Genomic DNA, 27,114 nt, shown 5'->3' with positions numbered 1-27,114 from the left:
CAGCTGATAAGAACTGGAGGGATTCCATTTATAAAAAGAAGACATTTTACAAATCTGTTTAACTTACTGACACCAGTTGAATTAAAAAAAAAAATGTAAATGTAAAGGAGCCAATGTAACCTGGCACTACTGTTTTTAGGACATGTGGAGCCAAGAGAAAGGTTAAGGGGAAACACATCTGTATAGCCTTATGCAGATTCATCATTGTGAGTGGTTTCTGCCTTGCTATGATAAAAGGATTTACATTACATCATTTTACTGGACGTTTAGCTCACCTGGTGACATTCTTTTTTGCAATGCCAGCTTTTTTTCAGCTCTGAAGCTGTCATTAGATTCTTATGATCTATCTCCAATCTAGTCTTGTCTGTTCTTAACAAGGCTGCTGCCTGGTTGGTTTTGATAAGTAGTTCTGTACTGTATAATTGTGTCCTATTGTGCACCCCCTGTAGTGCAAAAAAAAAAAGGCTAAATTCAACTTACTTAATATTTATGTGTTGTGTAAGTTTTTAATGAAGATCTGTCATCTTCTTTAAGAGAATGTTTTGTGGATTGGGGATACTTGTCTAATCACAGGGATCTCCGCTCCATACATGGATTACTGTCAACCACTGAACAAAGCAGTGGCCGACATGCCCTCCATGTAGCTCTATGGGGAAGCTGAAGTTACACAAGCGCTGTATCTTCAGCTTTCCCATAGAGAAAAAGCTGTGCTGGGCGGTGAGGGCAAGTAAGGAGGTGTACCAGGCTGTGGTACCAGGCAGTTGAGCCTTGCCTGAATGACACTTTGCTAAGAAATAAAAAGGTTTTGTAAAGATTTTTTAATAGAAGTAATTTACAAATCTGTTTAGCTTTCTGGCACCAGTACCCCTATAAGGAATGTATGCACCATGCTAGAAGAAACGCTTCACATGCAGCAAGTAACATCATAATCACAGGGTAGATATGTTAATCTAGAATAAAAGGGTAAGGATGTATTCACCTATATTTTTTTTTACATGCTGTACTTATTGTTACTCCCCGCCCCACAACAGAAAATTTGATATCCTGAGAAAATTGAATAAATTTTTTTTTTCATGATATAACTAACTTATTTAAAAAAAAAAATATGACTTCACAATACTCTATTGGAAGATGTATATGTTTAATGTGCCATGTGTGGCCACCCAGTGGTTTTATTAGCATGGGCCACAATGTTATTTGAATAAAGAGAAATTGAAATCCTTAGCCAAATTCAAGGAAAGGTAAGAATTGGCACATCTCAAACTCAAAACAGCACAGAGGATTTAGTTCTAATCTACTGATAATTAAAATGTGCACTGTCAAATCCAAAACTTTTTATATGTTTTTTACTGATAAAAATTAAAGACCTTTTGTAATATGGTTGTTTAAACATTTTTTGAACATTTAATTAGGTACAGAGAAAAAGAAAACAGCTCCTAAAAATCCCACCACTAGGAGTCTCCATAAATACTTGGACACTAACCAGTCCTGCAGCAGCATCAGTCTTATCCATGAGTCATGGACAAGAGATGACTCATGGACAAGGCTGAATGAGCAGACACACCAATCAACTCCCACCACCACAAGGGAGGGACCATCCCTTGAGAGGATTTCTAACGCTGTGAGCTAATGTAAAGACATATTTTTTTATCATAATGAAATTAAAATAATAACTACCAGTCCTCAGTATGGTAAGATAAAACTGATGCACAATGGAAACTGTTAAAAATAAAATACTATACCAATAGTACAAGATTTAATCTAAATATTATTTGATTAATTAAAAAGAAAACTAACTATAGAATTTCATAGAAAATACATGAAATTTATAAAATATAGTCTAGCCACAGGGCCCATGTGGCAAGACTTACAATATATTACAATATTAACCCTGAAAAAAATATGGCTGTAATATGTGTGTTTATGTAACCATTATTAAGATTAGAGACCTATGATCTAATATCCAGTATGTGAACCAATTCGTCTTTGGTAAATATGAATAACCAATACCGAGCAATTTAGCTCTATATATTAAAAAGCTAAATATTAAAACATAAGTGAAACACCACTCCACAATATCACCAATAATGGCAACAGGTGCCACTCATTGCTCCATGTCTGAACAGTGGCAGAACAATGACAGCAAATTTCCAGCACAGATTATCGCTGTCAGCTCCGTAACTACAGATGGAACACCGCTCCTGGTCCAGACTATATTAACACACAGAGGAACACACAATGCAAGTGTGTATATAGCAATAGTAGCGGGAGAGACAGATAGTTTATGGCACTGTGTGCCGCTCACCGCTCCTCTGGCAGTAGGTCCCGTACACCTTTCGTTCCTGGCAGCGGCGTGTGTAGTGCAGTCTGTACGGCCGTCTCCTGTCAGTGGAGTGAGTTGGTGTGTGACGTCAGCTTCTATCAGAAGCTTCCCAAGCGAAAGAGTTCTTATTAGAATCTGTATTAGTTCAGGTATGAACAGGGTTGAATTGAGTTATAGTTAGTTAGTTATCTGAAAGGTAGTATATGCCAAATGCGTTTCAGGGTATTGCACCAACAATATTAACCCCTTCTTCAGTGGCTGCTATAAACTGTGTGACTGAGTTGAGGTCTATTTATACTAATGTCTTCCCTTAACACCTGCTAAGAAATCAGATTTTTTTTTAATAATAAATATAGGTGATAGAGGCATACAAAATGGATGTACATGGTCAGGATTAGTTACTGAGTAACTGCTGCCCCATCAGCATACTAGTATGTATGCTCTATCAAGACATATGGACCTTATATAAGCCCTTCCCCAAAAATGCAAATGCAATACTAGGAGAGCTACAACAAAGTTTACTGCTGTTTACTTTTAATCTTATCTGTTTTGTCAGTTATTTGATTATATGTTCCAAGCAATGATAGGTGTAAAGTTTTAGCAATTCCAAATGACGTTATACCAAGGCAATCATTTCCATCCACTTAAATGATCAATATTAATAAAAGAATATGCATTTGATCTTGCTTGTTATTTAGGGAAATTATTGCTCTCAACTCTGTTGACTACCTCGTAATAATGCTTCACATTTAAACTCTATCTTTAGCCATCTTCAGCACATTACGTAATCTTCCATTTTTTTCAGCAGCTTTCCAGTTACTTTAAGAAGAATAGTACTATTATTAAATCATTATTTCAATCTACAACCATAGAAGTTCTATGCTTTGCGTTTGCAGTTGATAAGTATTCAGTTTTTATACTATTGGTCAAAAAGTGTCATAGCGGCAAATGTGTCTTTTCTTTGAATTGTTATAAAAATGTGCCTTTTTTAATGCATTGCCAGCTGGATGTCTGAAAAAACAGGGCAAACATAATAACAATAAAGCAATCAATCAGCTATTCTTTCTTGCAGCAACATCTGTTTCTGGGCACAGAAGAATGAATATTCAATGTACAGTTATGAAAAATGCAAAAATTGAATATGTTTTCTTTTCTTCTCTCTTGTCAGGGCATAAATGGAAGAGATGCTCCTTTAAAAGACATAACGGTGAATAATGATCGTCGATTTGTGGCCATATTTAATGTGGTGAACACAACAAAGAGAGATGCTGGCAATTACCGCTGTATGATCCGCACTGAGGGAGGAGTTGGAGTCTCAAACTACGCTGAATTGGTTGTTAAAGGTACTCTACAATATAATGCATGTTTATAGTTAGCTCTTTGTGTTCATGTCAAGGTTATCTCGCTTGCTCTTTCAAACGTTTACCCTGGAGAGGATTAGAATAAAGAGGGGGAAATTTTCTTGCATGAATTGATGGTGAAGTGATTTGTACCAGGTATTTTCTAAAAACAAAACCATTTTAAGCATAGATATTCTTCTATGGGCTAGTGAATAACATTGCCCCAAATTCATGAAAAATGGAGACCTATTTATAGATACATATCAGTTTTTTTTAATTTTTAGATCTCGAGACCTGTAGAAAGCATCCACACAGACAAAAGCCCCTAAGAAACTTTTTTTTGTGTCATTGAACAACAGTGTCATTTAAATGTTTCCTTTAAGGGACTGGACTGTGGCAAAATATGATAGTTTCCCATCATCTGTGGGAAATTTCAAGTATAAAGAAAATATTAAGGTTATAAAAGGAAAACCTACAAGGAAGACATCTAAGCAATAGGATGGAATACTCAAAGCAATGTGTCTTGAAAATAGAAAATGTACAACATGAATGGAAAGCAAATGAGCAGAAACAGGGGCCTATGTTTTATGTCAGAACTGTAAGAAACTGGCTGATTAACATATGATTTGCATACAGAAGAAAATAAAACCAGCACAAACAACTATACAGATAAAAAGGTTACTATTTCTTAAGAGAAGTGTGGACGATTGTATGAAAGTCCAATTCAGTGACACATGTATAATATACAAGGAGACAAAAACACAACATAGGGCACTCCCTCAAGTCATACCATCTAAAACCAGGATACAGAAGAAGTCAGCAATTCCAAATGGCTACTAACCTTAAAGGGGTACTCCAGCGCTAAGACATCTTATCCCCTATTCCAAGGATAGGGGATACGATGCCTGATCATGGGGGTCCCGCTGCTGGGGACCCCCGTGATCTTCCACGTGATCTTCCACGGAGCATAGTGACGTCAAGGCTCTTCTGCCCCGTGTGACCTCACGCTCCGCCCCCTCAATGCAAGCCTATGGAGGGGGCGTGACAGCTGTCACGCCCCCTCCATTGGCTTGCATTGAGTGGGCGGAGCGTGATGTCACACAGGGGCGGAGCCGTGACATCACTATGCTCCGTCCCCGTGATCGCCAGTAATCAGACCCAGAACGAGCACGATCCGGGGGCTGATTCTAATGGGGTGCAGAGTGGAAGATCACGGGGGTCCCCAGCGGCGGGACCCCCGCGATAAGGCATCTTATCCCCTGAGTACCCCTTTAAGTTGTTGTGCATGAATACAGGCACACATTTATGTCACACTTCCACAATCCATTTAGAAGACTGCTTCACCTTGAAAGTTACATAAATAAAACAGCAAATAAAACAACATAAGAAACCAATGGAGTGCTGTATTTCCATTGGAGAAGGATAACACAGGGTCTGCTATTACCAATAGGGGATTGGGACAGCTAACCCCCATCCCCCTACCCTTTAGAGTGATCCCTGTACCCATGGACCCATATCTATGATGATGCTGTAAGGAAATCGTTAACAAAAAAACAGCTTAGGCAAAATGGCTGCCCACATATTAATAATCTTTCTGAGAAGTTTTGTAGTGTATGTTACATGATCTTTTTCAATGCTAACAGGGATCAGGTTATAGAACGTGTGACTCCACAAAACCAGGAAGTGCTTCCTTCTGAGTATTTTAGGAGCCGATTAGTGAATGTCCTCATACTCAATTATTCTATTAGGTCATCAAACCGTCATAGTGATAGGATCCATGTGAGTAAACACAATAGATAGAAAGCAAATATTGTTGTCGTCTATTTGAATTATTTTCATGCATTTGTTTTGGGATTGTTTGGTGGTTTATATAAAAAATAAGGTCTTATCTTATTGAAAGTGGTCACTATAGGTGATAAACAACTTTTACTGAGCTCTTTATTTCCTTGTTTCTACTTACCAGATGAAAAACTAAATTAAAAACAAGAATTAAGACTTCATTACAAATATTTACGGTGCTTTTTCTTTCTAATAAACCTTAAAGTATTGGTGCTTGTAGAAAAAATGTGTTCTCTTACCTTGAAATTTCTGGAAAGGTTATTAAGACATTTTATTGCTAACTTTGCATATAAACCAGTGCAGGGCAAGAAATAAATCTAGACCACATTGTGGAAGGTCAGGATATGCTGTTAATTTGGAAAAGCTCTTCTGAAGATTCAGTCACTGAGCAGGTAACATCGCTAGGGTGCTTTTCCCTGTAGACCACAGCTCATTAACACATCTATATAAGTATATAGTACTGTACCAATATTTTACAAATATATCATCTGATAAAATGCAACAAGCTGTAGTATCCTCTATTACAGACATTGTATACCAAGTTTTAGTTGCATGACATATAATGTGGACAGGTAGTAGAAGAGTAACTTTGAATAAAAGGTGGTTGTGACTGGTGGGAGTTTTCTATGTAATTGCTCATGAATAATGAAGAATTTCACAACACCTGAACTTACTAGTGTCAGCTGATATCATATGGAGACGTTTGACATTTCTTAAAGAGACTTTTCCTGTGGTGATCACAGCATCTGTGGCATTTTCAGGGTTGGGTGGGACTCATGCATGGTTGTGTAATACATTTTATTGTAAAATGAAATGTGTCATAACAAATACAATTGTTCATGCAGAAAACAAGCCCTAATATGGGTCTGTGGATGGAAATCTTAGAAGGTGAGGAGGAAATGGCTCTTAGAAGGTGAGGAGGAAAATCCAAAAAGGAAATTGGCTGTGTCTTTAAGGGTATAAACTTATAAAGGTATGTTGGTGTCACGATCACACCCTATCGGTCCAGCCAAGACATTAGAGAGAGTGTGATGGTGCAAGGGTTAAAACCGCCAGACCTCTGGGTATCCACTACTAGCCCCAGCAAGTCACCAAATTAACCCTTAGATAAACATGTTTTACCAGAGCTGCCTTCAGAAAGGTGAGCTCATATATTTAGAGATCAAAGACCAGAGCTGATTAATAAAACATTTAATCTGATAAAAGGTATCACAGTGCTAAATATATATATATAAATACAGGAACAAATTACATACAGGTACAAAAATATATAAAAGAGTTTTGCAAGACAAGTTCAGAAAACAAAAGATGAAGTTCTTACAGCATGATGATATAGCAATCCATTAGTGAGTGAGAGTGCTGTTCTTAGGATGGTCTTGTCAGCTTATTGCACAGCATTGAACACCCTGAGTCTAGCATTGTTAAATATTATATATCTGCCTTTTTGGAAGGGAGACTCCATTCCCCTCTCCCCTCTGATCCCACCAGGGGGTCTTCTCTCTTCCTGGCCCCTTATCTGTTTGATTATATGATGGGACCAGAGTGCATTACTTCAAAAAAGCCTTTGACTTCAAAGGAGATGTAAACAAACAGCCAGACCCCCCAATAAAATGCAATACACAAAAACACAGGCTGAATGACCTCTCACCCATGGCTTGGATAATACATCACACAGTTATAATTATAATACACGTATAGGATTTTAATAATCAGGCCTTGGGCCTGACAGTTGGTCTGAATGTTCCTTGTGATAATGTTGATTGAAGTTTTAGAATTTTCACAATTGTAGTGCCTATGGGGCTTTGCTATTCATAGATATGCAAGGAAATTCAAGCACTTTGACTCTCCTAATCTACAAATGTCAATAGCCCACACATAGGAAAGTAGGGGCTGCTCTTTTTCTTGAGTTTATGAGGCATCTTAAATGTCAGGAAATCACTTTGTTTTAGGGTATAGGCTACCGTAATACCCCATATCCTGACCATCTGGGTCATCATTTTGAAAGCCTAGTTGCTGACACTGAGTGATCTCCAGGGTCCTATTATTTTGTATGTTTTAGGATTGCTTTATCCCTTATTAAATATCTGTCAGTTTTCAGTGATTGCTGAACAATGAGCTAGGGCTGGGCGGTATGGCCAAATATGTGTATCGCGTTATTTTTGTAACTTATGGTGGTTCCACGCTGTGTAACGATATTCCCCCCCCCAAAAAAAAAAGAAAAAAAAAGAAAAATGTATTATTAGCCCAGCTCTGCGCTGTCCCCATCGGGGTACTACTCACGTCACGTCAATCACTGCTCTCCTCGTCCTCCTGTTTGTTGTGGCCGCCGGCGCTGACACTCTATACTGTGCGGTATCCCTATGTTGCATAACTACAACTCCCAGCATGCCTGGACAGCCGTTGGCTGTCCGGGCATGCTGGGAGTTGTAGTTTTGCAACATCTGGAGGTTGAGTATAGAGTGTCAGCGCCGGCGGCCGCAACAAACAGGAGGACGAGGAGAGCAGCGCTTGCGGGTGACGTGAGTAGTACCCCGATGAGGACAGTGCAGCGCTAATAATTAATTGGGGGGTGGGGCAGAACAGCGCTCGCGGGTCATATATGATTAGTTCCCCGATGTGGGTACAGCACAGCCCTGGGCTGACAATTCATTCACTCCCGAGGGGGAGGGGCCAAACCGGTATTGCGATATGGGTTAAAATTCATATCGTGCAGCACCAAAATTTCGGTATTCCATATGAGCCAGTATACCGCCCAGCCCTACAATGAGCTATGAAATAGCACAATCATCAGCTATTAAAAGTCTAGATTTGGTTAATCTCTAATGAAAAAAATGCATGCAAAATTTTATTTCTGTTCTGAGCTTCTGATTTTATTTCCTTGTATAGATGGGAATTTTAGATTATGGTGAACAAGACTGGAATGTCCTAATACTGCCGCAGATCTTTTTGGGCCGAGTGGTTCTTATCTGCTGAGATATTTCATGTTTCTAGCTGTTAAAATACATTGGGAAAAAAGGCAGGCAGAAGGGCAGTATTGATTTTATGCATTTGAAGAAGCATATGAGTCTTTTACATATGGTTCACTGGCTAAACTTTTCTTATATTGGCATGGCCACAGGGGCATTATTAACCAGACAAAGAGCACTCCATTATGGTGCTCTGAAAAGACATCCGATTATTGCAGAGTTCACCCTACTTATTGAGTTCAGGCAAGGAAAAGCTAGGTGTCTTTAGGCTCTTAGAAGTTGGTTTTCAGCATTTAACAGAGGTCAAGTAGGGGAAACCATCTGTAGCATCGGTGACCCACTTCTATTCAAAGCTCAGCTTCTTCTGCCAGAACTTAACTTTGTTGCTTCTAAGAAGAAAAACCCCACATTCATTCTGCAGCTTAGTCATTTTCATTTAAAGTCTGCAGGAGGATTCAAGATAATATCAGAACACTACTTTTTCCTCCTATAAGCAGCTGAGGCATTTATTGAAACATTGACTTCTTATATGTGCTTTGAAATAGTTAGATCTGCAGTATTCTTTGTATGTTTGAAAGAAAGTGACTAAATGTATTCTTTGTATTTGTTAAAGAACCGAGTAAGCTTTATTTAGCGATAAAATGGTTTACTTATCACAAACATGAAAAATATTATGACATTAAAAGATAAAGCTTCAGCTAGGACTGTGCTCTGTATAATATTTGCAGTTCTCTAGAAGTATTAGTGAAATGTCAGAAAATTTGTCCTCTAAATACATTAAAGGACAAGCCATCTAAGCAAAGTGTGAAGGGCAGGGGAATTGTGCTGGACTATATAACGTACAATAGTCCGGTCTAGTCGTCTTAATGTTAATGTTTCCATTTCTATTTCATTTGATAATATTGTCATAAACTGCCAGAAAGCAGATAGGAAGATCCTGATGGACTTGTTTCTTAATTTGTACTTTAGTGTTTAATGTGCGTTCACTATTTACATTGACATTCATGTATTCTAGCTTTAGATATGATGATATTCAGCAGAATGTTTGCCAGACTCTCAGTTAATAAACTAACCTTTTTTTTTTTTTTAGCTGTGGTGTCTAGTTAGTTAAGAAGATATTGGAGAGGAAAAAAAAAATATTATTTTTCTTACAAGGAATAAACAGGAATATAGATACCATTCAAACTTTTTACATTTTCACATGTTACATAAACACTTACACCTGTAACCTCTGTTACAGAGACTCCACTAGGTGGCACTCTTTCTTTCAAGAGTATATAGAAGTTAAAGGGGTACACCGGTACAACAGTTTTATGGTTATCTAGCGTGCTTGTAGCGAGTTTAGCACTTTTGTAAATCACATGTTATACATCTGTTCACAGCATATATGTTTTTTACTGACCTCTTTTCTGTGAAGAAATTTCAGTAGTTTTTCTGGTTGCGTTTGATTGTCGTCCACACCTGCGGCCATGTTTGTTCACTGTTGTGGACAAGACGTCGGGCTGCAGGCGTTGCTGTTTTTTTTTTCCTCCTGCAATGGTTTCGCCCCTTTTCCACACCCCTGTAATGAATATTCATTGAATTGTTGAGGGAGGATGGATGTCTCCTCCCGCTGTCAGCCTGCCCTGCTCACAATGTACTGAATACCCTGTATCAGCGCTGCGGCTGACATGTAACCCCTTCCCCGTCATGGGGACCGTGCGCCCGTGGGGGGGGGGATCGGCTATCATGATTCCCCCCGTGGGCACACAGTTCTCATGGCAGGGGAATTAGTAACATGTCAGCCGCAGCGCTATCATGATTCCCCCCACAGGCGCACTCACCCCGCAGTCTCAGGGAATGAATGAATTGCCAGCTGCAGCACGCTGTCCCCACAGGGAACTAATCATATGTGACTGGCAGGTGCTGCTCTGCTTCCTGACCCCCCATCGATGTCCCCGCAAGGGTTAACTGTGAGCCGCAGCAGCGCTGTACATTCTCCCCACATCAGGAAATGAATGAATTGCCAGCCCCAGCGTGCTGTCCCCACATCAAGGAACTAGTCATATGTGACACGTGGGCACTGCTCTGCTTCCTGATCCCCCCCCCCCCCACCCAAAGCGATGTCTCTGATCAGAAGCCCTGTGCCCACGCTCACAAATCATTCATTCCCCGACGTGGGGAGAATGTACAGCGCTGCTGTGGCTCACAGTTAAAGAACATCTGTACTAATGTATTTTACATATTCCTGTGCCCGGGCTGCAAAAATAAACAAAATAAACTTTGACTTATGACTAACGGCTTCACAGTCCTCTGCTGCGATCCTCATGCTGTCATAGAGCCATCAGCGAATCACCGGCCGGCTCCTTACATGACCGCCTATCACTGGCCGAGTTGGGGCATCGCTGTGGCCGGTGATATGCTGATGGCTCTGTGACATTCCCGTCCTCGGAAAGCAGCATGAGGATCAACTGTAGCAACGGGTGAACATAGGAAGGTGAGTCAAAGTTTATTTTGTTTATTTTTGCAGCCCGGGCACAGGAATATGTAAAATTCATCAGTACAGATGTCCTTTAACCCTTGCGGGTACATCGCTTCGGGGGGTTGGGGGGGAGGACGAAGGGCAGGAATTCATTCAAACATTGAAAGTATGGCTCACAGTTAACCCGGGGACATTGCTTTTGGGTGGGGGTGGGTAGAACCAGAGCAGCGCCCACGGGTCACATATGATCAGATCCCCCCGCTGACAATTCATTCATTCCTTGATGTGGGGACTGTGGGGTGAGAAGTTGACAGTGAGGATGGGATGAGTATACTAATGAGTAGGGTGGGGAAAGGTAGTGCTAGAGATAAAAAAATAAAAAAAAGCCGGCACAAACAGGGCTGGGCGGCAACGCAAAACCAGTTGGGCAGGGCACTGAAAGAGGAGACAGGCTACCAGGCATGCTGGGAGCTGTAGTTTCTAAAACAAAGGCAAAACGGCAATAGATGCTGCACTACATGGATACACTTGTGCAAAGAAAGACAAACAAAGGGCAAGCACGAGACCAGACAAGAAAGAAAACAAGAAAACTCACCTGCAAAGGAAAGTAGAAACTGAAAAAACACATTGGCCACCGGAGTACCCCATTAAAATCAGTCGATCACGGGGCCGGAGCGTTGTGACATCACGGCTCCGCCCCCATGTCGACTAGCTGTCACGTCCCCTCCCGTAGGTTTGCATTTAGGGGCAGAGCCGTGACATCACACGGGGGCGGACTGATTTTAATGGGGTCCGGAGTGCAAGATCGCTGGGGCCCCGTTGCTGGGATAAGATATCTAAGCGCCGGAGTACCCCTTTAATGTATAAATTTAGCAACGTGTCACGTCTAAAGGGAATATGTCCATAGTTCTTAGACGTCAACATTTCTAATAGCCCTATACAGAGGTTAGAGAGTATAAAGACACCTACTGTGTTGATCATTGATGTTACGCCGAGCGCTCCGGGTCCCCGCTCCTCCCCGGAGCGCTCGCTACACTCTCCTCACTGCAGCGCTCCGGTCAGATCCACTGACCCGGGGCGCTGCGATACCGCCTCCAGCCGGGATGCGATTCGCGATGCGGGTAGCGCCCGCTCGCGATGCGCACCCCGGCTCCCGTACCTGTCTCGCTCTCCGTCAGACCTGTCCCGGCGCGCGCGGCCCCGCTCCCTAGGGCGCGCGCGCGCCGGGTCTTTGCGATTTAAAGGGCCACTGCGCCGCTGATTGGCGCAGTGGTTCCAATTAGTGTTATCACCTGTGCACTTCCCTATATCACCTCACTTCCCCTGCACTCCCTCGCCGGATCTTGTTGCCATCGTGCCAGTGAAAGCGTTTCCTTGTGTGTTCCTAGCCTGTGTTCCAGACCTCCTGCCGTTGCCCCTGACTACGATCCTTGCTGCCTGCCCCGACCTTCTGCTACGTCCGACCTTGCTTCTGTCTACTCCCTTGTACCGCGCCTATCTTCAGCAGCCAGAGAGGTTGAGCCGTTGCTAGTGGATACGACCTGGTCACTACCGCCACAGCAAGACCATCCTGCTTTGCGGCGGGCTCTGGTGAAAACCAGTAGTGACTTAGAACCGATCCACTAGCACGGTCCACGCCAATCCCTCTCTGGCACAGAGGATCCACTACCTGCCAGCCGGCATCGTGACAGTAGATCCGGCCATGGATCCCGCTGAAGTTCCTCTGCCAGTTGTCGCTGACCTCACCACGGTGGTCGCCCAGCAGTCACAACAGATAGCGCAACAAGGCCAACAGCTGTCTCAACTGACCGTTATGCTACAGCAGTTACTACCACAGCTTCAGCAATCATCTCCTCCGCCAGCTCCTGCACCTCCTCCGCAGCGAGTGGCCGCTTCTGGACTACGACTATCCTTGCCGGATAAGTTTGATGGGGACTCTAAGTTTTGCCGTGGCTTTCTTTCCCAATGTTCATTGCACTTGGAGATGATGTCGGACCAGTTTCCCACTGAAAGGTCTAAGGTGGCTTTCGTAGTCAGCCTTCTGTCTGGAAAAGCCCTGTCTTGGGCCACACCGCTCTGGGACCGCAATGACCCCGTCACTGCCTCTGTACACTCCTTCTTCTCGGAAATTCGAAGTGTCTTTGAGGAACCTGCCCGAGCCTCTTCTGCTGAGACTGCCCTGTTGAACCTGGTCCAGGGTAATTCTTCCGTTGGCGAGTATGCCGTACAATTCCGTACTCTTGCTTCAGAATTATCCTGGAATAATGAGGCCCTCTGCGCGACCTTTAGAAAAGGCCTATCCAGCAACATTAAAGATGTTCTGGCCGCACGAGAAATCCCTGCTAATCTACATGAACTCATTCACCTAGCCACTCGCATTGACATGCGTTTTTCCGAAAGGCGTCAGGAGCTCCGCCAGGATATGGACTCTGTTCGCACGAGGCGTTTCTTCTCCCCGGCTCCTCTCTCCTCTGGTCCCCTGCAATCTGTTCCTGTGCCTTCCGCCGTGGAGGCTATGCAGGTCGACCGGTCTCGCCTGACACCTCAAGAGAGGACACGACGCCGCATGGAGAATCTCTGCCTGTACTGTGCTAGTACCGAACACTTCCTGAAGGATTGTCCTATCCGTCCTCCCCGCCTGGAAAGACGTACGCTGACTCCGCACAAAGGTGAGACAGTCCTTGATGTCTACTCTGCTTCTCCACGTCTTACTGTGCCTGTGCGGATATCTGCCTCTGCCTTCTCCTTCTCTACTGTGGCCTTCTTGGACTCCGGATCTGCAGGAAATTTTATTTTGGCCTCTCTCGTCAACAGGTTCAACATCCCGGTGACCAGTCTCGCCAGACCCCTCTACATCAATTGTGTAAACAATGAAAGATTGGACTGTACCATACGTTTCCGTACGGAGCCCCTTCTAATGTACATCGGATCTCATCACGAGAGGATTGAACTTTTGGTCCTCCCCAATTGCACTTCTGAAATTCTCCTTGGACTTCCCTGGCTTCAACTTCATTCCCCAACCCTGGATTGGTCCACTGGGGAGATCAAGAGTTGGGGGCCCTCTTGTTCCAAGGACTGCCTAAAACCGGTTCCCAGTAACCCTTGCCGTGACTCTGTGGTTCCTCCTGTAACCGGTCTCCCTAAGGCCTATATAGACTTTGCGGATGTTTTTTGCAAAAAACAAGCTGAGACTCTACCTCCTCACAGGCCTTATGATTGTCCTATCGACCTCCTCCCGGGCACTACTCCACCCCGGGGCAGAATCTATCCTCTGTCCGTCCCAGAGACTCTTGCCATGTCTGAATACGTCCAGGAAAATTTAAAAAAGGGCTTTATCCGTAAATCCTCCTCTCCTGCCGGAGCCGGATTTTTCTTTGTGTCCAAAAAAGATGGCTCTCTACGTCCTTGCATTGACTACCGCGGTCTTAATAAAATCACGGTTAAGAACCGCTACCCCCTACCCCTCATCTCTGAACTCTTTGATCGCCTCCAAGGTGCCCACATTTTTACCAAACTGGACTTAAGAGGTGCTTATAATCTCATCCGCATCAGAGAGGGGGATGAATGGAAAACGGCATTTAACACCAGAGATGGACACTTTGAGTATCTGGTCATGCCCTTTGGCCTGTGCAACGCCCCTGCCGTCTTCCAAGACTTTGTTAATGAAATTTTTCGTGATCTCCTATACTCCTGTGTTGTTGTATATCTGGACGATATCCTGATTTTTTCTGCCAATCTAGAAGAACACCGCCAGCATGTCCGTATGGTTCTTCAGAGACTTCGTGACAATCAACTCTATGCCAAAATAGAGAAATGTCTGTTTGAATGCCAATCTCTTCCTTTCCTAGGATACTTGGTCTCTGGCCAGGGACTACAAATGGATCCAGACAAACTCTCTGCCGTCTTAGATTGGCCACGCCCCTCCGGACTCCGTGCCATCCAACGTTTTTTGGGGTTCGCCAATTATTACAGGCAATTTATTCCACATTTTTCTACCGTTGTGGCTCCTATTGTGGCTTTAACCAAAAAAAATGCCGATCCCAAGTCTTGGCCTCCTCAAGCGGAAGACGCCTTTAAACGGCTCAAGTCTGCCTTTTCTTCGGCTCCCGTGCTCTCCAGACCTGACCCTTCTAAACCCTTCCTATTGGAGGTTGATGCCTCCTCAGTGGGAGCTGGAGCTGTCCTTCTACAAAAAAACTCTTCCGGGCATGCTGTTACTTGTGGTTTTTTTTCTAGGACCTTCTCTCCGGCGGAGAGGAACTACTCCATCGGGGATCGAGAGCTTCTAGCCATTAAATTAGCACTTGAGGAATGGAGGCATCTGCTGGAGGGATCAAGATTTCCAGTTATTATTTACACCGATCACAAGAACCTCTCCTACCTCCAGTCTGCCCAACGGCTGAATCCTCGCCAGGCCAGGTGGTCTCTGTTCTTTGCCCGATTTAATTTTGAAATTCACTTTCGGCCTGCCGATAAGAACATTAGGGCCGATGCTCTCTCTCGTTCCTCAGATGCTTCTGAAGTTGAACTCTCTCCTCAACACATCATTCCTCCTGACTGCCTGATTTCCACTTCTCCAGCCTCCATCAGGCAAACTCCTCCAGGAAAGACCTTTGTTTCTCCACGCCAACGCCTCGGAATCCTCAAATGGGGTCACTCCTCCCATCTCGCAGGTCATGCGGGCATCAAGAAATCTGTGCAACTCATCTCTCGCTTCTATTGGTGGCCGACTCTAGAGACAGATGTGGTGGACTTTGTGCGAGCCTGCACTATCTGTGCCCGGGATAAGACTCCTCGCCAGAAGCCCGCTGGTTTTCTTCATCCTCTGCCTGTCCCCGAACAGCCTTGGTCTCTGATTGGTATGGATTTTATTACTGACTTACCCCCATCCCATGGCAACACTGTTATTTGGGTGGTCGTTGATCGATTCTCCAAAATGGCACATTTCATCCCTCTTCCTGGTCTTCCTTCAGCGCCTCAGTTTGCTAAACAATTTTTTGTACACATTTTTCGTCTTCACGGGTTGCCTACGCAGATCGTCTCGGATAGAGGCGTCCAATTCGTGTCTAAATTCTGGAGGGCTCTCTGTAAACAACTCAAGATTAAATTAAATTTTTCTTCTGCATATCATCCTCAATCCAATGGACAAGTAGAAAGAATTAACCAGGTCTTGGGTGATTATTTACGACATTTTGTTTCCTCCCGCCAGGATGATTGGGCAGATCTTCTACCTTGGGCCGAATTCTCGTATAATTTCAGAGTCTCTGAATCTTCCTCCAAATCCCCATTTTTCGTGGTGTACGGCCGTCACCCTCTTCCCCCCCTCCCTACCCCCTTGCCCTCTGGTCTGCCCGCTGTGGATGAAATTTCTCGTGATCTTTCCATCATATGGAGAGAGACCCAAAATTCTCTCTTACAGGCTTCTTCACGCATGAAGAAATTCGCGGATAAGAAAAGAAGAGCTCCTCCCATTTTTTCCCCTGGAGACAAGGTATGGCTCTCCGCTAAATATGTCCGCTTCCGTGTCCCTAGCTATAAGTTGGGACCACGCTATCTTGGTCCTTTCAAAATTTTGTGCCAGATTAATCCTGTCTCTTACAAACTTCTTCTTCCTCCTTCTCTTCGTATTCCTAATGCCTTTCACGTTTCTCTTCTTAAACCACTTATCATTAACCGTTTCTCTCCCAAATCTGTTCCTCCCACTCCTGTTTCCGGCTCCTCGGACATCTTCTCCGTCAAAGAGATTTTGGCATCAAAAAAGGTCAGAGGGAAAACCTTTTTTTTAGTGGATTGGGAGGGTTGTGGTCCAGAAGAGAGGTCCTGGGAACCTGAGGACAATATTCTAGACAAAAGTCTGCTCCTCAGGTTCTCAGGCTCTAAGAAGAGGGGGAGACCCAAGGGGAGGGGTACTGTTACGCCGAGCGCTCCGGGTCCCCGCTCCTCCCCGGAGCGCTCGCTACACTCTCCTCACTGCAGCGCTCCGGTCAGATCCACTGACCCGGGGCGCTGCGATACCGCCTCCAGCCGGGATGCGATTCGCGATGCGGGTAGCGCCCGCTCGCGATGCGCACCCCGGCTCCCGTACCTGTCTCGCTCTCCGTCAGTCCTGTCCCGGCGCGCGCGGCCCCGCTCCCTAGGCTTTGCGATTTAAAGGGCCACTGCGCCGCTGATTGGCGCAGTGGTTCCAATTAGTGTTATCACCTGTGCACTTCCCTATATCACCTCACTTCCCCTGCACTCCCTCGCCGGATCTTGTTGCCATCGTGCCAGTGAAAGCGTTTCCTTGTGTGTTCCTAGCCTGTGTTCCAGACCTCCTGCCGTTGCCCCTGACTACGATCCTTGCTGCCTGCCCCGACCTTCTGCTACGTCCGACCTTGCTTCTGTCTACTCCCTTGTACCGCGCCTATCTTCAGCAGCCAGAGAGGTTGAGCCGTTGCTAGTGGATACGACCTGGTCACTACCGCCGCAGCAAGACCATCCCGCTTTGCGGCGGGCTCTGGTGAAAACCAGTAGTGACTTAGAACCGATCCACTAGCACGGTCCACGCCAATCCCTCTCTGGCACAGAGGATCCACTACCTGCCAGCCGGCATCGTGACAATTGAACTAGCATGACTGAGAAAAGCTTTGCTGTCCCAGCTGCTGCTTCGGCAAGTGTCAAGGAGGTGGGCTCTAAGTTACAGCTCTACTGTCCAATCAGGAAACCACTACAGCTAACAACTACAACATTCCAAGGACCTCTATATAGAGCTGCTCGCAATTTTGATGGCTCAAAACTGCTGACAGACTCCCATTGAACAGCAATGTCATTGTTGTTTCTTCTATCTTATAGCTTGGGTCCCTATTTCTTCCACAACATTTTGGTCATTTTGTGGCACTATTGGGAGTCTATCATTTTCGCTCTTGAGTTTTGTACCATTTAAACTGATAAGCTCACAGTCAACAGTCCTTCTCATCGGTTACTCACATCAGTCTTCTTAATGTTCCTGTTTCTGCAATATTTATTAACTTATTGTTTTATATAAATGGTTCCTTCTGTTTGAGGTGCAATCCTATAATGACATAACAGTGCTGCACATTATAATAGTTCCTTTAAAAATATTCTGGTGATGGTGTCAAATAAACCACCTATTTTTGGACTTAGAGTGTCGCTATTTTTCCCATTCTTCTGAATACTGGCTATTTTTGAGAGGTTGTGGTTAGACCCCTGGATGCAGCTGAGCACCCAGATGTCCGGACCTTGAGTCCCTTCACGGTGCCACTGTACTTTTTACCTGCTAATTCCAGGTCTTTTTGAAGCTCCCTACAAGGGATCCTTGGCACTTGGATAACTCTTCTGATAATTCTTTTCACTACTGTGTTAGAAATCTTGTGAGGACACCTTGTTGAACCAAATTTATGGTGAAATGATTCTATTTCCACTTCTGTATTATGGCCTCAACAGTGCTCACTTGAACATTCAGAAGCTTAGAAATGTGCCTGTAACCAACGACATTGTTATGTTTGCAACAATGAGGTTACAAAGGTCTTGAGACATCTCTTTCCTTTTACCTTGCTTTATTTGTCTTGAGTGACACCTTGGCAATTAAACCTTTTTGTAGGCTATCAGTTGGGACAGGACAAGCTGATATTAATTTTCTATAATTACTTTTGAATTACTGATAGATTTCAGCTGTTGGCTTTTCATGCTTTTTGTACCTCCTTTTTTCATGTGTTTAATACTTTTTCCATTTGTTATTTGACAGTATTACACAAATACATTTTTGAGCTTATATTTTTATTTGGGTGTCTTTGTATATATGGAGTAGTTGAGTTGTTATCAACATCTGATGAAAATTTCATGTGGATAGCAACTTTAGTGAAAAAAATGGTGACATGTTTAACTGAGTATGGCATGGGCTCCGCGATAGCCGTGGCCAGCTATTAACCCTTTAGAGCTCCACTGTCGAAGTTAAACAGTCCCTGGTGGTCCAGTGGGGTGGATCGCCTACCCGTAGCGCAATTGTGGGGGAGCTTACCTCTCGTCCTCGGCTGGCCCTGGCACTCGGATTGATAAAGCCTGGCTGGACCAGGCTTTATCAATCAAGTGCAGAGCACACAGATCAATGTATTACTACATTGATCTGTATGAGGAATCTAATGATTTAATTTAAAAGTCCCCTAAGGGGACTAATAAAGTGTTAATAAACGTTTAAACAAACACCTATTAACCCCTTCCATATTAAAAGTTTAAATCAAACCCCTTTTCACAAATTCCATATAAAAAATGTGTAAACATCATTAAAATAAACATATGTGGTATCGCTGCGTGTGTAAATGTCCAAACTATAAAAAATATAACGTTAATTAAACCGCACGGTCAATGGTATATAGGTAAAAAAAAAATGCCAAAGTCCAAAATTGTGTATTTTTGGTCACTTTGTATACCCTAAAAATGTATCAAACCGATCAAATAGTCCCATAAAAACAAAAATGGTACCAACAAAAACTACAGATTATGGTGAAAAAAATGACCCTCACACATCCCCACATACAGAAGAGGACCTTGTTTAACCTGTTGGGGACAGAGGGCGTATGGAAACGCCGGGCGGTGATCGGACCGGTATGATTGCTGATATCTATCAGCAGGCATCCCATGGCAATGCCTAGGGGGTCCTGTGACCCAATACAACCCCCCCCCCCCAATGTCAATTCAGACCGGCGATTTGCGGCGATCCGGGCCATTCGGGTCACTGATGACCCAATAGCCCGGAAAAAAAGAATGATTGGAGCTGTCAGAGACAGCTCTGACCATCCTAAAGGATAGGAGCGAGGTGGCAGTGTTGACACCTCCTCCTATCCCCTGCCATTGGCCGGTCAGTACTACCCCCAATGGCAGTTGGGGGCAGGGGGGTTAGAGTTTGTTACCCCCACTCTGCCCTCCGATCGAAGTCCAGGCAGAGCGGGGGGAACACAGGCGGCGAGGAGGGGGGGGGGAGCATGGCCCGCTTACCGGACCGGCGGCGGCATCATGGAGGAGCGGTGGCATCGGCGGTAGCAGAAGGAGTGCGGCCGGAAAATGCAGGGGTGGAGGAGGCTGCAGTGAAGATTGCCGGTAAGTGATCTTCACAGTGGCCTTCTAAAAGTTGCAAAACTATAACTCCCAGCATGCCCAGACAGCAAAATCCTTTTCAGTGAAAAAAAACCCTGCTCTCTGTCCACCAGAACTCTGATGTGACTAGGAGGTGAAACAATACTGGAATGAGCTTTTCTGTGTAACACACAGAGCGATGTCCGTCCTATCTCTATGCAGTGTAATGAATGATATGACGAGCCGCAAAATGGCTGCCAAATATATAGGGCTGTGACATCACAGGGGTGACTGGCTGCTTATAGGCTGCATCCTGCATGTGATTCAGGGTCATCCCGCCTACTTGCCTTCCCAGCATTCCTTGCCCCATGTACTGACTTGTGGATCTGCCATTTTAGATGCCCTGGAGCCTGGACTGCAGTAAATGGAGTTTAATGAAGCGATTCGCGCTATAGAATTGCGGCATAATTTGCATTAGTTGCTAATTGAATATTTCATTAAATGTGTAACAAATTCAGGTTTGTGAGCTTCGATTCGCTCATCTCTACTGCTGAGCAACCTGCTTGGACTCCTGGAAAAGACTTTATTATTGCTGCACGGTATGGACTCTGGTGTGAACCAACACCTAAGGAACCCAGGTGTACGTTGTTTTCTTATTGCCAAGTATGAATAAAACACGGAACTTTGATTTAAAAATCCTGATTCCTTGCCTCTATAACTGCAACCACACATGTCTACACAAGCGAGTCATCACAATATATATACAAGTTGCAAGAAAAAGTATGTGAACCCTTTGGAGTTCTATGGATTTCTGCACAAATTGGTCATAAAATGGGATCTGATCTTAATCTAAGTCACAACAATAGACACTCACAGTCTGCGTAAACTAATAACACACAAATAATTAAATGTTACCACGTTTTTATGGAACACACCATGTAAACATTCACAGTGCAGGTGGAAAAGGTGTGTGAACCCTTGGATTTAATAACTGATTGACCCTCCTTTGGGAGCAATAACTTCAAACAAACGTTTCCTGTAGTTGCAGATCAGATGTACACAACGGTCAGGAGTAATTCTTGACCATTCCTATTTACAGAACAGTTCCAGGTCAGCAATATTCTTGGGATATCTGTTGTGAATCGCTTTCTTGAGGTTACGCCACAGCATCTCAGTCGGGTTGAGGTCAGGACTCTGATTGGGCCAATCCAGATGGCATATTTTCTTCTGTTTAAGCCATTCTGTTGTTGATTTACTTCTATGCTTTGGGTCGTTGTCCTATTGGAACACCAATCTTCTGTTGAGCTTCAGCTGGTGGACAGATGGCCTTAAGTTCTGCAAAATGTCTTGATAAACTTGGGAATTCATTTTTCCTTAGATGATAGCAATCCTTTCAGGCCCTGCCACAGCAAAGCATCCCCAAACCATGATGCCCCCACCACCATACTTCACAGTTGGAATGAGGATTTGATGTTGGTGTGTTGTGCCTATTTTTCTTTCAAACAACTCAACTTTGGTTTCATCTGTCCACAGAATATTTTGCCAGTACTGCTATGGAACATCCAGGTGCTCTTGTGCAAGCTGTATATGTGCAGCAATTGTTTGGGGGACAGAATTGGCTTCCTCTGTGGTATCCTCCCACGAAATCCATTCTTGTTTAGTGTTTTATGTAACGTAGATTCGCTAACAGGGATGTTAGCATATGCCAGAGACTTTTGTAAGTCTTTAGCAGACACTCTTGGATTCTTCTTCACCTCATTGAGCAGTCTGCGCTGTGCTCTTGCAGTCATCTTTACAGGACGGCCACTCCTAGGGAGAGTAGCAGCAGTGCTGAACTTTCTCCATTAATAGACAATTTGTCTTACCGTGGACTGATGAACAGCACGGCTTTTGGAGATACTTTTATAACCCTTTCCAGCTATATTTAAGTCAACAATTCTTAATTGTAGGTCTTCTGAGAGCTCTTTTGTGCGAGGCATCACTCACATCAAGCAATGCTTCTTGTGAAAAGCAAACCCAGAACTGGTGGGTGTTTTTTATTGGGGAGAGCAGCTATAACCAACACCTCCAATCTCATCTCATTGATTGGACTCCAGTTGGATTTTATGACATTTTATGACCAATTTGTGCAGAAATCCATATCATTCCAAAGGGTTCACATACTTTTTCTTGCAACTATATATATATATATATATATATATATATATATATATATATACATACAGGGGTCAAGTCCTGGAAAATAAAGTGTGGGAACTCACCCAAGATTTCTAATACAAAACAACCCCCCCCCCCCCCGTCGCGACGTCACATTCTGCCATCATGCCCCCCCCCATAGACTTGCATTAAGGGGACGGCCATGACATCACAAAGAACGAAGCTGCCCCTGTATCGCCAGTCATTACGCACAGAGCGAGTTTGCTCTGTGTAGTGATGACAGCGGGGTGCCACAGCCGAGATCGCGTGGGTCCCCAGCAGCGGGACCCCCGCCATCAGACATCTTATTCCATATGCTTTGGATAGAGGATAAGATGTCTAGAGGAGGAGTACCCCTTTAAGTACCAGGGCACAAAGATGGATATTTACATACAATGGGGGAGATTTATTAAAACCTGTGCAGAGGATAAGTTGACCAGTTGCCCATAGCAACCAACCAGATTGCTTCTTTATTTTTTTTAAAGGCCTCTGAAAATGAAAGCAGCAATCTGATTGGTTGCTATGGGCAGCTGCTCCACTTTTCCTCTGCACAGGTTTTTATATATCTCCCCCAATGTTCTTAAAGGGTTATCATTCTGATTATACACTGTAACAAAAACCTCCTTATGTCCCCATCACCCTGATAACACACTGTAAGAAACCTCCTCATGTACTCTTCTTACTACTGGGGTGACACACTGTAACAAACCTTCTCCTCATGTAATCTTCTTACTACTGGGGTGACACACCGTAAAAGACCTCCTCCTCATGTACTCTTCTTACTACTGGGGTGACACACTGTAACAAACCTCCTCCTCATGTAATCTTCTTACTACTGGGGTGACACACTGTAACAAACCTCCTCTTCGTGTACTCTTCTTACTACTGGGGTGACACACTGTAACAAACCTCCTCCTCATGTAATCTCCTTACTACTGGGGTGAAACACTGTAACAAACCTCCTCCTCATGTAATCTTACTACTGGGGTGACACACTGTAACAAACCTCCTGTTCATGTAATCACCTTACTACTTGGGTGACACACTGTAACAAACCTCCTCCTCATGTAATCAACTTACTATTGGGGTGACACACTGTAACAAACCTCCTCCTCATATAATCTCCTTACTACTGAGGTGAAACACTGTAACAAACCTCCTCCTCATGTAATTACCTTACTACTGGGGTGACACACTGTAACAAACCTCCTCCTCATGTAATATCCTTACTACTGGGGTGACACACTGTAACAAACCTCCCCCTCATGTAATTACCTTACTAATGGGGTGACACACTGTAACAAACCTCCGCCTAATGTAATGATCTTACTACTGGGGTGACACACTGTAACAAACCTCCTCCTCATGTAATCACCTTACTACTGAGGTGACACACTGTAACAAACCTCCTCCTCATGTAATTACTTTATTACTTGGGTGACACACTGTAACAAACCTCCTCCTCATGTAATTACCTTACTACTGGGGTGACACACTGTAACAAACCTCCTCCTCATGTAATCACCTTACTACTGAGGTGACACAATGTAACAAACCTTCTCCTAATGTAATATCCTTACTACTGGGGGGGACACACTGTAACAAACCTCCTCCTCATGTAATATCCGTACTAATGGGGTGACACACTGTAACAAACCTCCTTATCATGTAATCTCCTTACTACTCGGGTGACATACTGTAACAAACCTCCTTATCATGTAATCTCCTTACTATTGTGGTGACACACAGTAACAAATCTCCTTCTATGTAATCTCCTTACTGGGGTGACATGTGACCTCTCCTCCAGCTCAGCCCCGCCTTCTGCACAGCATCACACAGGTCCTTGAACCACGATCTCTCTTCTCCTCCACAACTAAGCTCCGCCCCCAACATGTGATGGTGACATCATCACAGGTCCTACATCTCTAGCATCTATAAGTCAGGGCCAGGGGAGGAGACTGAGGGAGGGTAAGAATAATTCAGAGGTCGGTCCTGCAGGACTAGTGTAACAGGGACGGCGTTCCTCCTGTGGAAAAAGCAGAGGAACGCCGTTCCTGTGCGTTCCTACAGGACTCGAGCCCTGTATGTATATATATATATATATATATATATATATATATAATTTTTTTCATTTCAGTAGGAATATATTTAAAGCATGCCCATCATACACATAAATCATGACCAGTCTTTTTGTATGTTTGTTCACTATTTTGAGGGTACATTCACACGTTGATAACTCACAGCAGGTTTTCTGCCAGGGGAGATCTGCTGCGAGCTTCACATCCATTCACTTGCAAGGGTCCGTCGTCAATCTGCAAGTTATCAATGTGTGAATATACCCGTAGTGTGAATTTGATTGGGGTGGTTGAAGAGATTTCTGACCATCTACATACAGACTGCAAGCAGGGACATAGAAAACAAGAGAGACATCACTTCCCCTGATAAAAATATATTCTAGCAGGCCAGTGACCAGTTTATGTATACGGATTTGCATATACTGTATTTATCATTAGGGATGAGCGGCAAGGGCCATATTAAAATTTGCGATATTTCACGAATATATGGATGAATATTCGTCATTTGTTCACGAAATTTACATATTCGCTATGTTTTTCACTTTTTTTTCGATGCGAAAATTGTAATGAAATTCATATAGTGCGATTGTGCGATTATATCTTTCAACTAACACTATACCCTACACTAGAGCCTACCTGCTAATCTAACCTGCCCTATCTAAAGCTAAAAGAAGGGAGGGATCAATGTCCTCTGGAATTGCCAATATTCGCGAATATTTGCATATTCAAAATATTCGCGCTCCACACCGACTCACACAGTAAATAATATTGGAGCCTTCTTTGGACCACAAACTGGAAGCAGGGAGGGATGCTCACTTTTTTACACAGTACACATCATTGTTGTGATGTGTACTGTAAAGAAAAAAAACAAATATCCATCATTACGAATATATAGCGCTATATTCTAAATATTCGTGAAATCGCAAAGTGATGATACTCGCGGTAAAAATTTGCATTTCAAATATTCACGCTCAACACTATTTATCATACACAGTACATAGTAAACTGTTGTCATGTTACATTTACAGTATAAGTTAAATATCCATGTACTTTGTATAATAGCAGGATGTGTGTGTATATAGGCCAGTGCAATTTATCTAAGAATCAGCTATCACTATACTTTTTACAGCCTTTAGGATAGCACTGCCTCATTGCTTCTCTTTAACCCACTGTGCACAAGAGGCTGCAAATAGCTCTGGGGTTTTCACAAATAATAGGATGCAGCAGATCTAAAATACTTGTAACACTGTTACCTAATTGCTGTATCTTGTAACCCTTTCACCCTTTCCATTGCATCTTAGTTCAACACTTCTTAATATATAGAGGGAAACAAGAAAGTAATTAACTGATCTTTCGGCATGGTTACACACTTGCCTTAGGATTCTCCGTGAAGCATTGTATTGCGTCCTGGTTCAAGAAATAGCTTAATCACTTAAATTGATGTTAAATGATTTTGAGTTGGTATGGAAGTGTTTACAGCACACGGTTCCTGCACATAGCATTCACTCATTCATTACTAACACAACAGCCAGTGGCTAAAAAGAGCTTATATTGGGCCCTTTTTATAAAGCACGTTAGAAATTCTATTTGAGTTTTAACTTCATGTAATGTTTCTCCAAATAAATGTAAGGATTACAAGTAGCTGAAGATTCTACTTGCCTTAATCAAAATGTATTCATAAGAAGCTGCCTCATAAGGGGGGTTTTAAACATGGCGTTGTTCTAGAAAAATACTGGCAAAAATAAATAAATGCTGTGGCAAGCCCTGTGCCAGTGGCATTTGTTTTCTTGAGTAGCATATTTTGGGTCAGTGACAAATGGCATGTTTGTACAAAAAACATGTTCTAGCTACAGTGGCGTCTCCAGTTGCCAGATTTGTAGATAGTAGCCCCCTGTAGATAGCTACAGTACCCTGTATATAGTTGCAGCCCCTGTATATAGTTGCAGTAACCCCCCTTTAGGTAGTAGGCAGCAGTAGCTCCCTTTAGGTTGTTATACTAGCAGTAGCAGCCCCTTTAGATACTAATTGTAGGCCCCTTTAGGTTTTCATCATAGCCCTGTTTAGGTAGAAAACAGTAGCCCCCTTTAGGTAGCAAAAAGTAGCCCTCTTTAGGTAGAAACAGTTGCCCCCTTTAGGTAGCAAACAGTAACCTCCTTTAGGTAGCAAACAGTAGCCCCCTTTAGGTAACAAGCAGTAGCCCCCTTTAGGTAGCAAGCAGTGGCCCCTTTAGGTGGATAACAGTAGCCCCCTTTAGGTAGTTAACAGTAGCCCCCTTTAGATAGTTAACAGTAGCCCCCTTTAGATAGTTAACAGTAGCCCCCTTTATGCATTTAACAGTAGCCCCCTTTAGATAGTTAGCAGTAGGCCTCTTTAGGTAGTCAAGATAAAAATGTAAAAAAAAATAAAAAACACACTCACCTGGGGACCTGGCTCATGTATAGCATGTCCTCTCCATCGCCTGATGATGTCATTTTTGCACCGGAGCATAGAGGGAGAGATACTCAGGCCTCTTGTGGAGGCTACAAGGGTGGTTGACAGGGCAGGGAGCCAATGGTTTCTTGCTCTGTCAATTGATGAAGTGCCATATTTAACTATAGGAGCCTCTGTAAGACGCGCTTATAGTTAAATGAGTCCCGGACCAGCTGGTGTGGTAAAGTTTTACTTCACAAGCCCTGCGGACCACACTGCCCACCGGGGTTGGCCTTGGTGACGCCACTGTCTAGCTTTGTTATTTTTTCACCTAAATTGTGACATTTTATTCCCATAGACCTCCAGGGGAAAGATTTATCAAAACCTGTCCAGGGATAAAGTTGCCCAGTTGCCCATAGCAACCAATCAGCTTGCT

At 43.6% G+C, this 27,114-nt stretch overlaps 1 protein-coding gene across 11 annotated transcripts in view; it reads left to right on the top strand.

The window, feature by feature from the left end:
• The window catches only part of PTPRM (protein tyrosine phosphatase receptor type M), an 898,578-nt gene that overhangs the window by 339,035 nt on the left and 532,429 nt on the right, over window positions 1–27,114 (top strand). For all 11 annotated transcript variants that reach the window (XM_056521605.1, XM_056521601.1, XM_056521594.1 and 8 more), the window contains one exon: window positions 3,492–3,666. In XM_056521605.1, coding sequence (XP_056377580.1) covers window positions 3,492–3,666 — 175 coding nt within the window. The remainder of the gene's footprint in view (window positions 1–3,491; window positions 3,667–27,114) is intronic.

This window comes from Hyla sarda, chromosome 5 (genome assembly GCF_029499605.1).
Source record: "Hyla sarda isolate aHylSar1 chromosome 5, aHylSar1.hap1, whole genome shotgun sequence".
In the NCBI taxonomy this organism is placed as follows: Eukaryota; Metazoa; Chordata; class Amphibia; order Anura; family Hylidae; genus Hyla; species Hyla sarda.
Note: the sequence above shows the minus strand (reverse complement) of the source record. Positions and strands in the feature narration are given on the sequence as shown.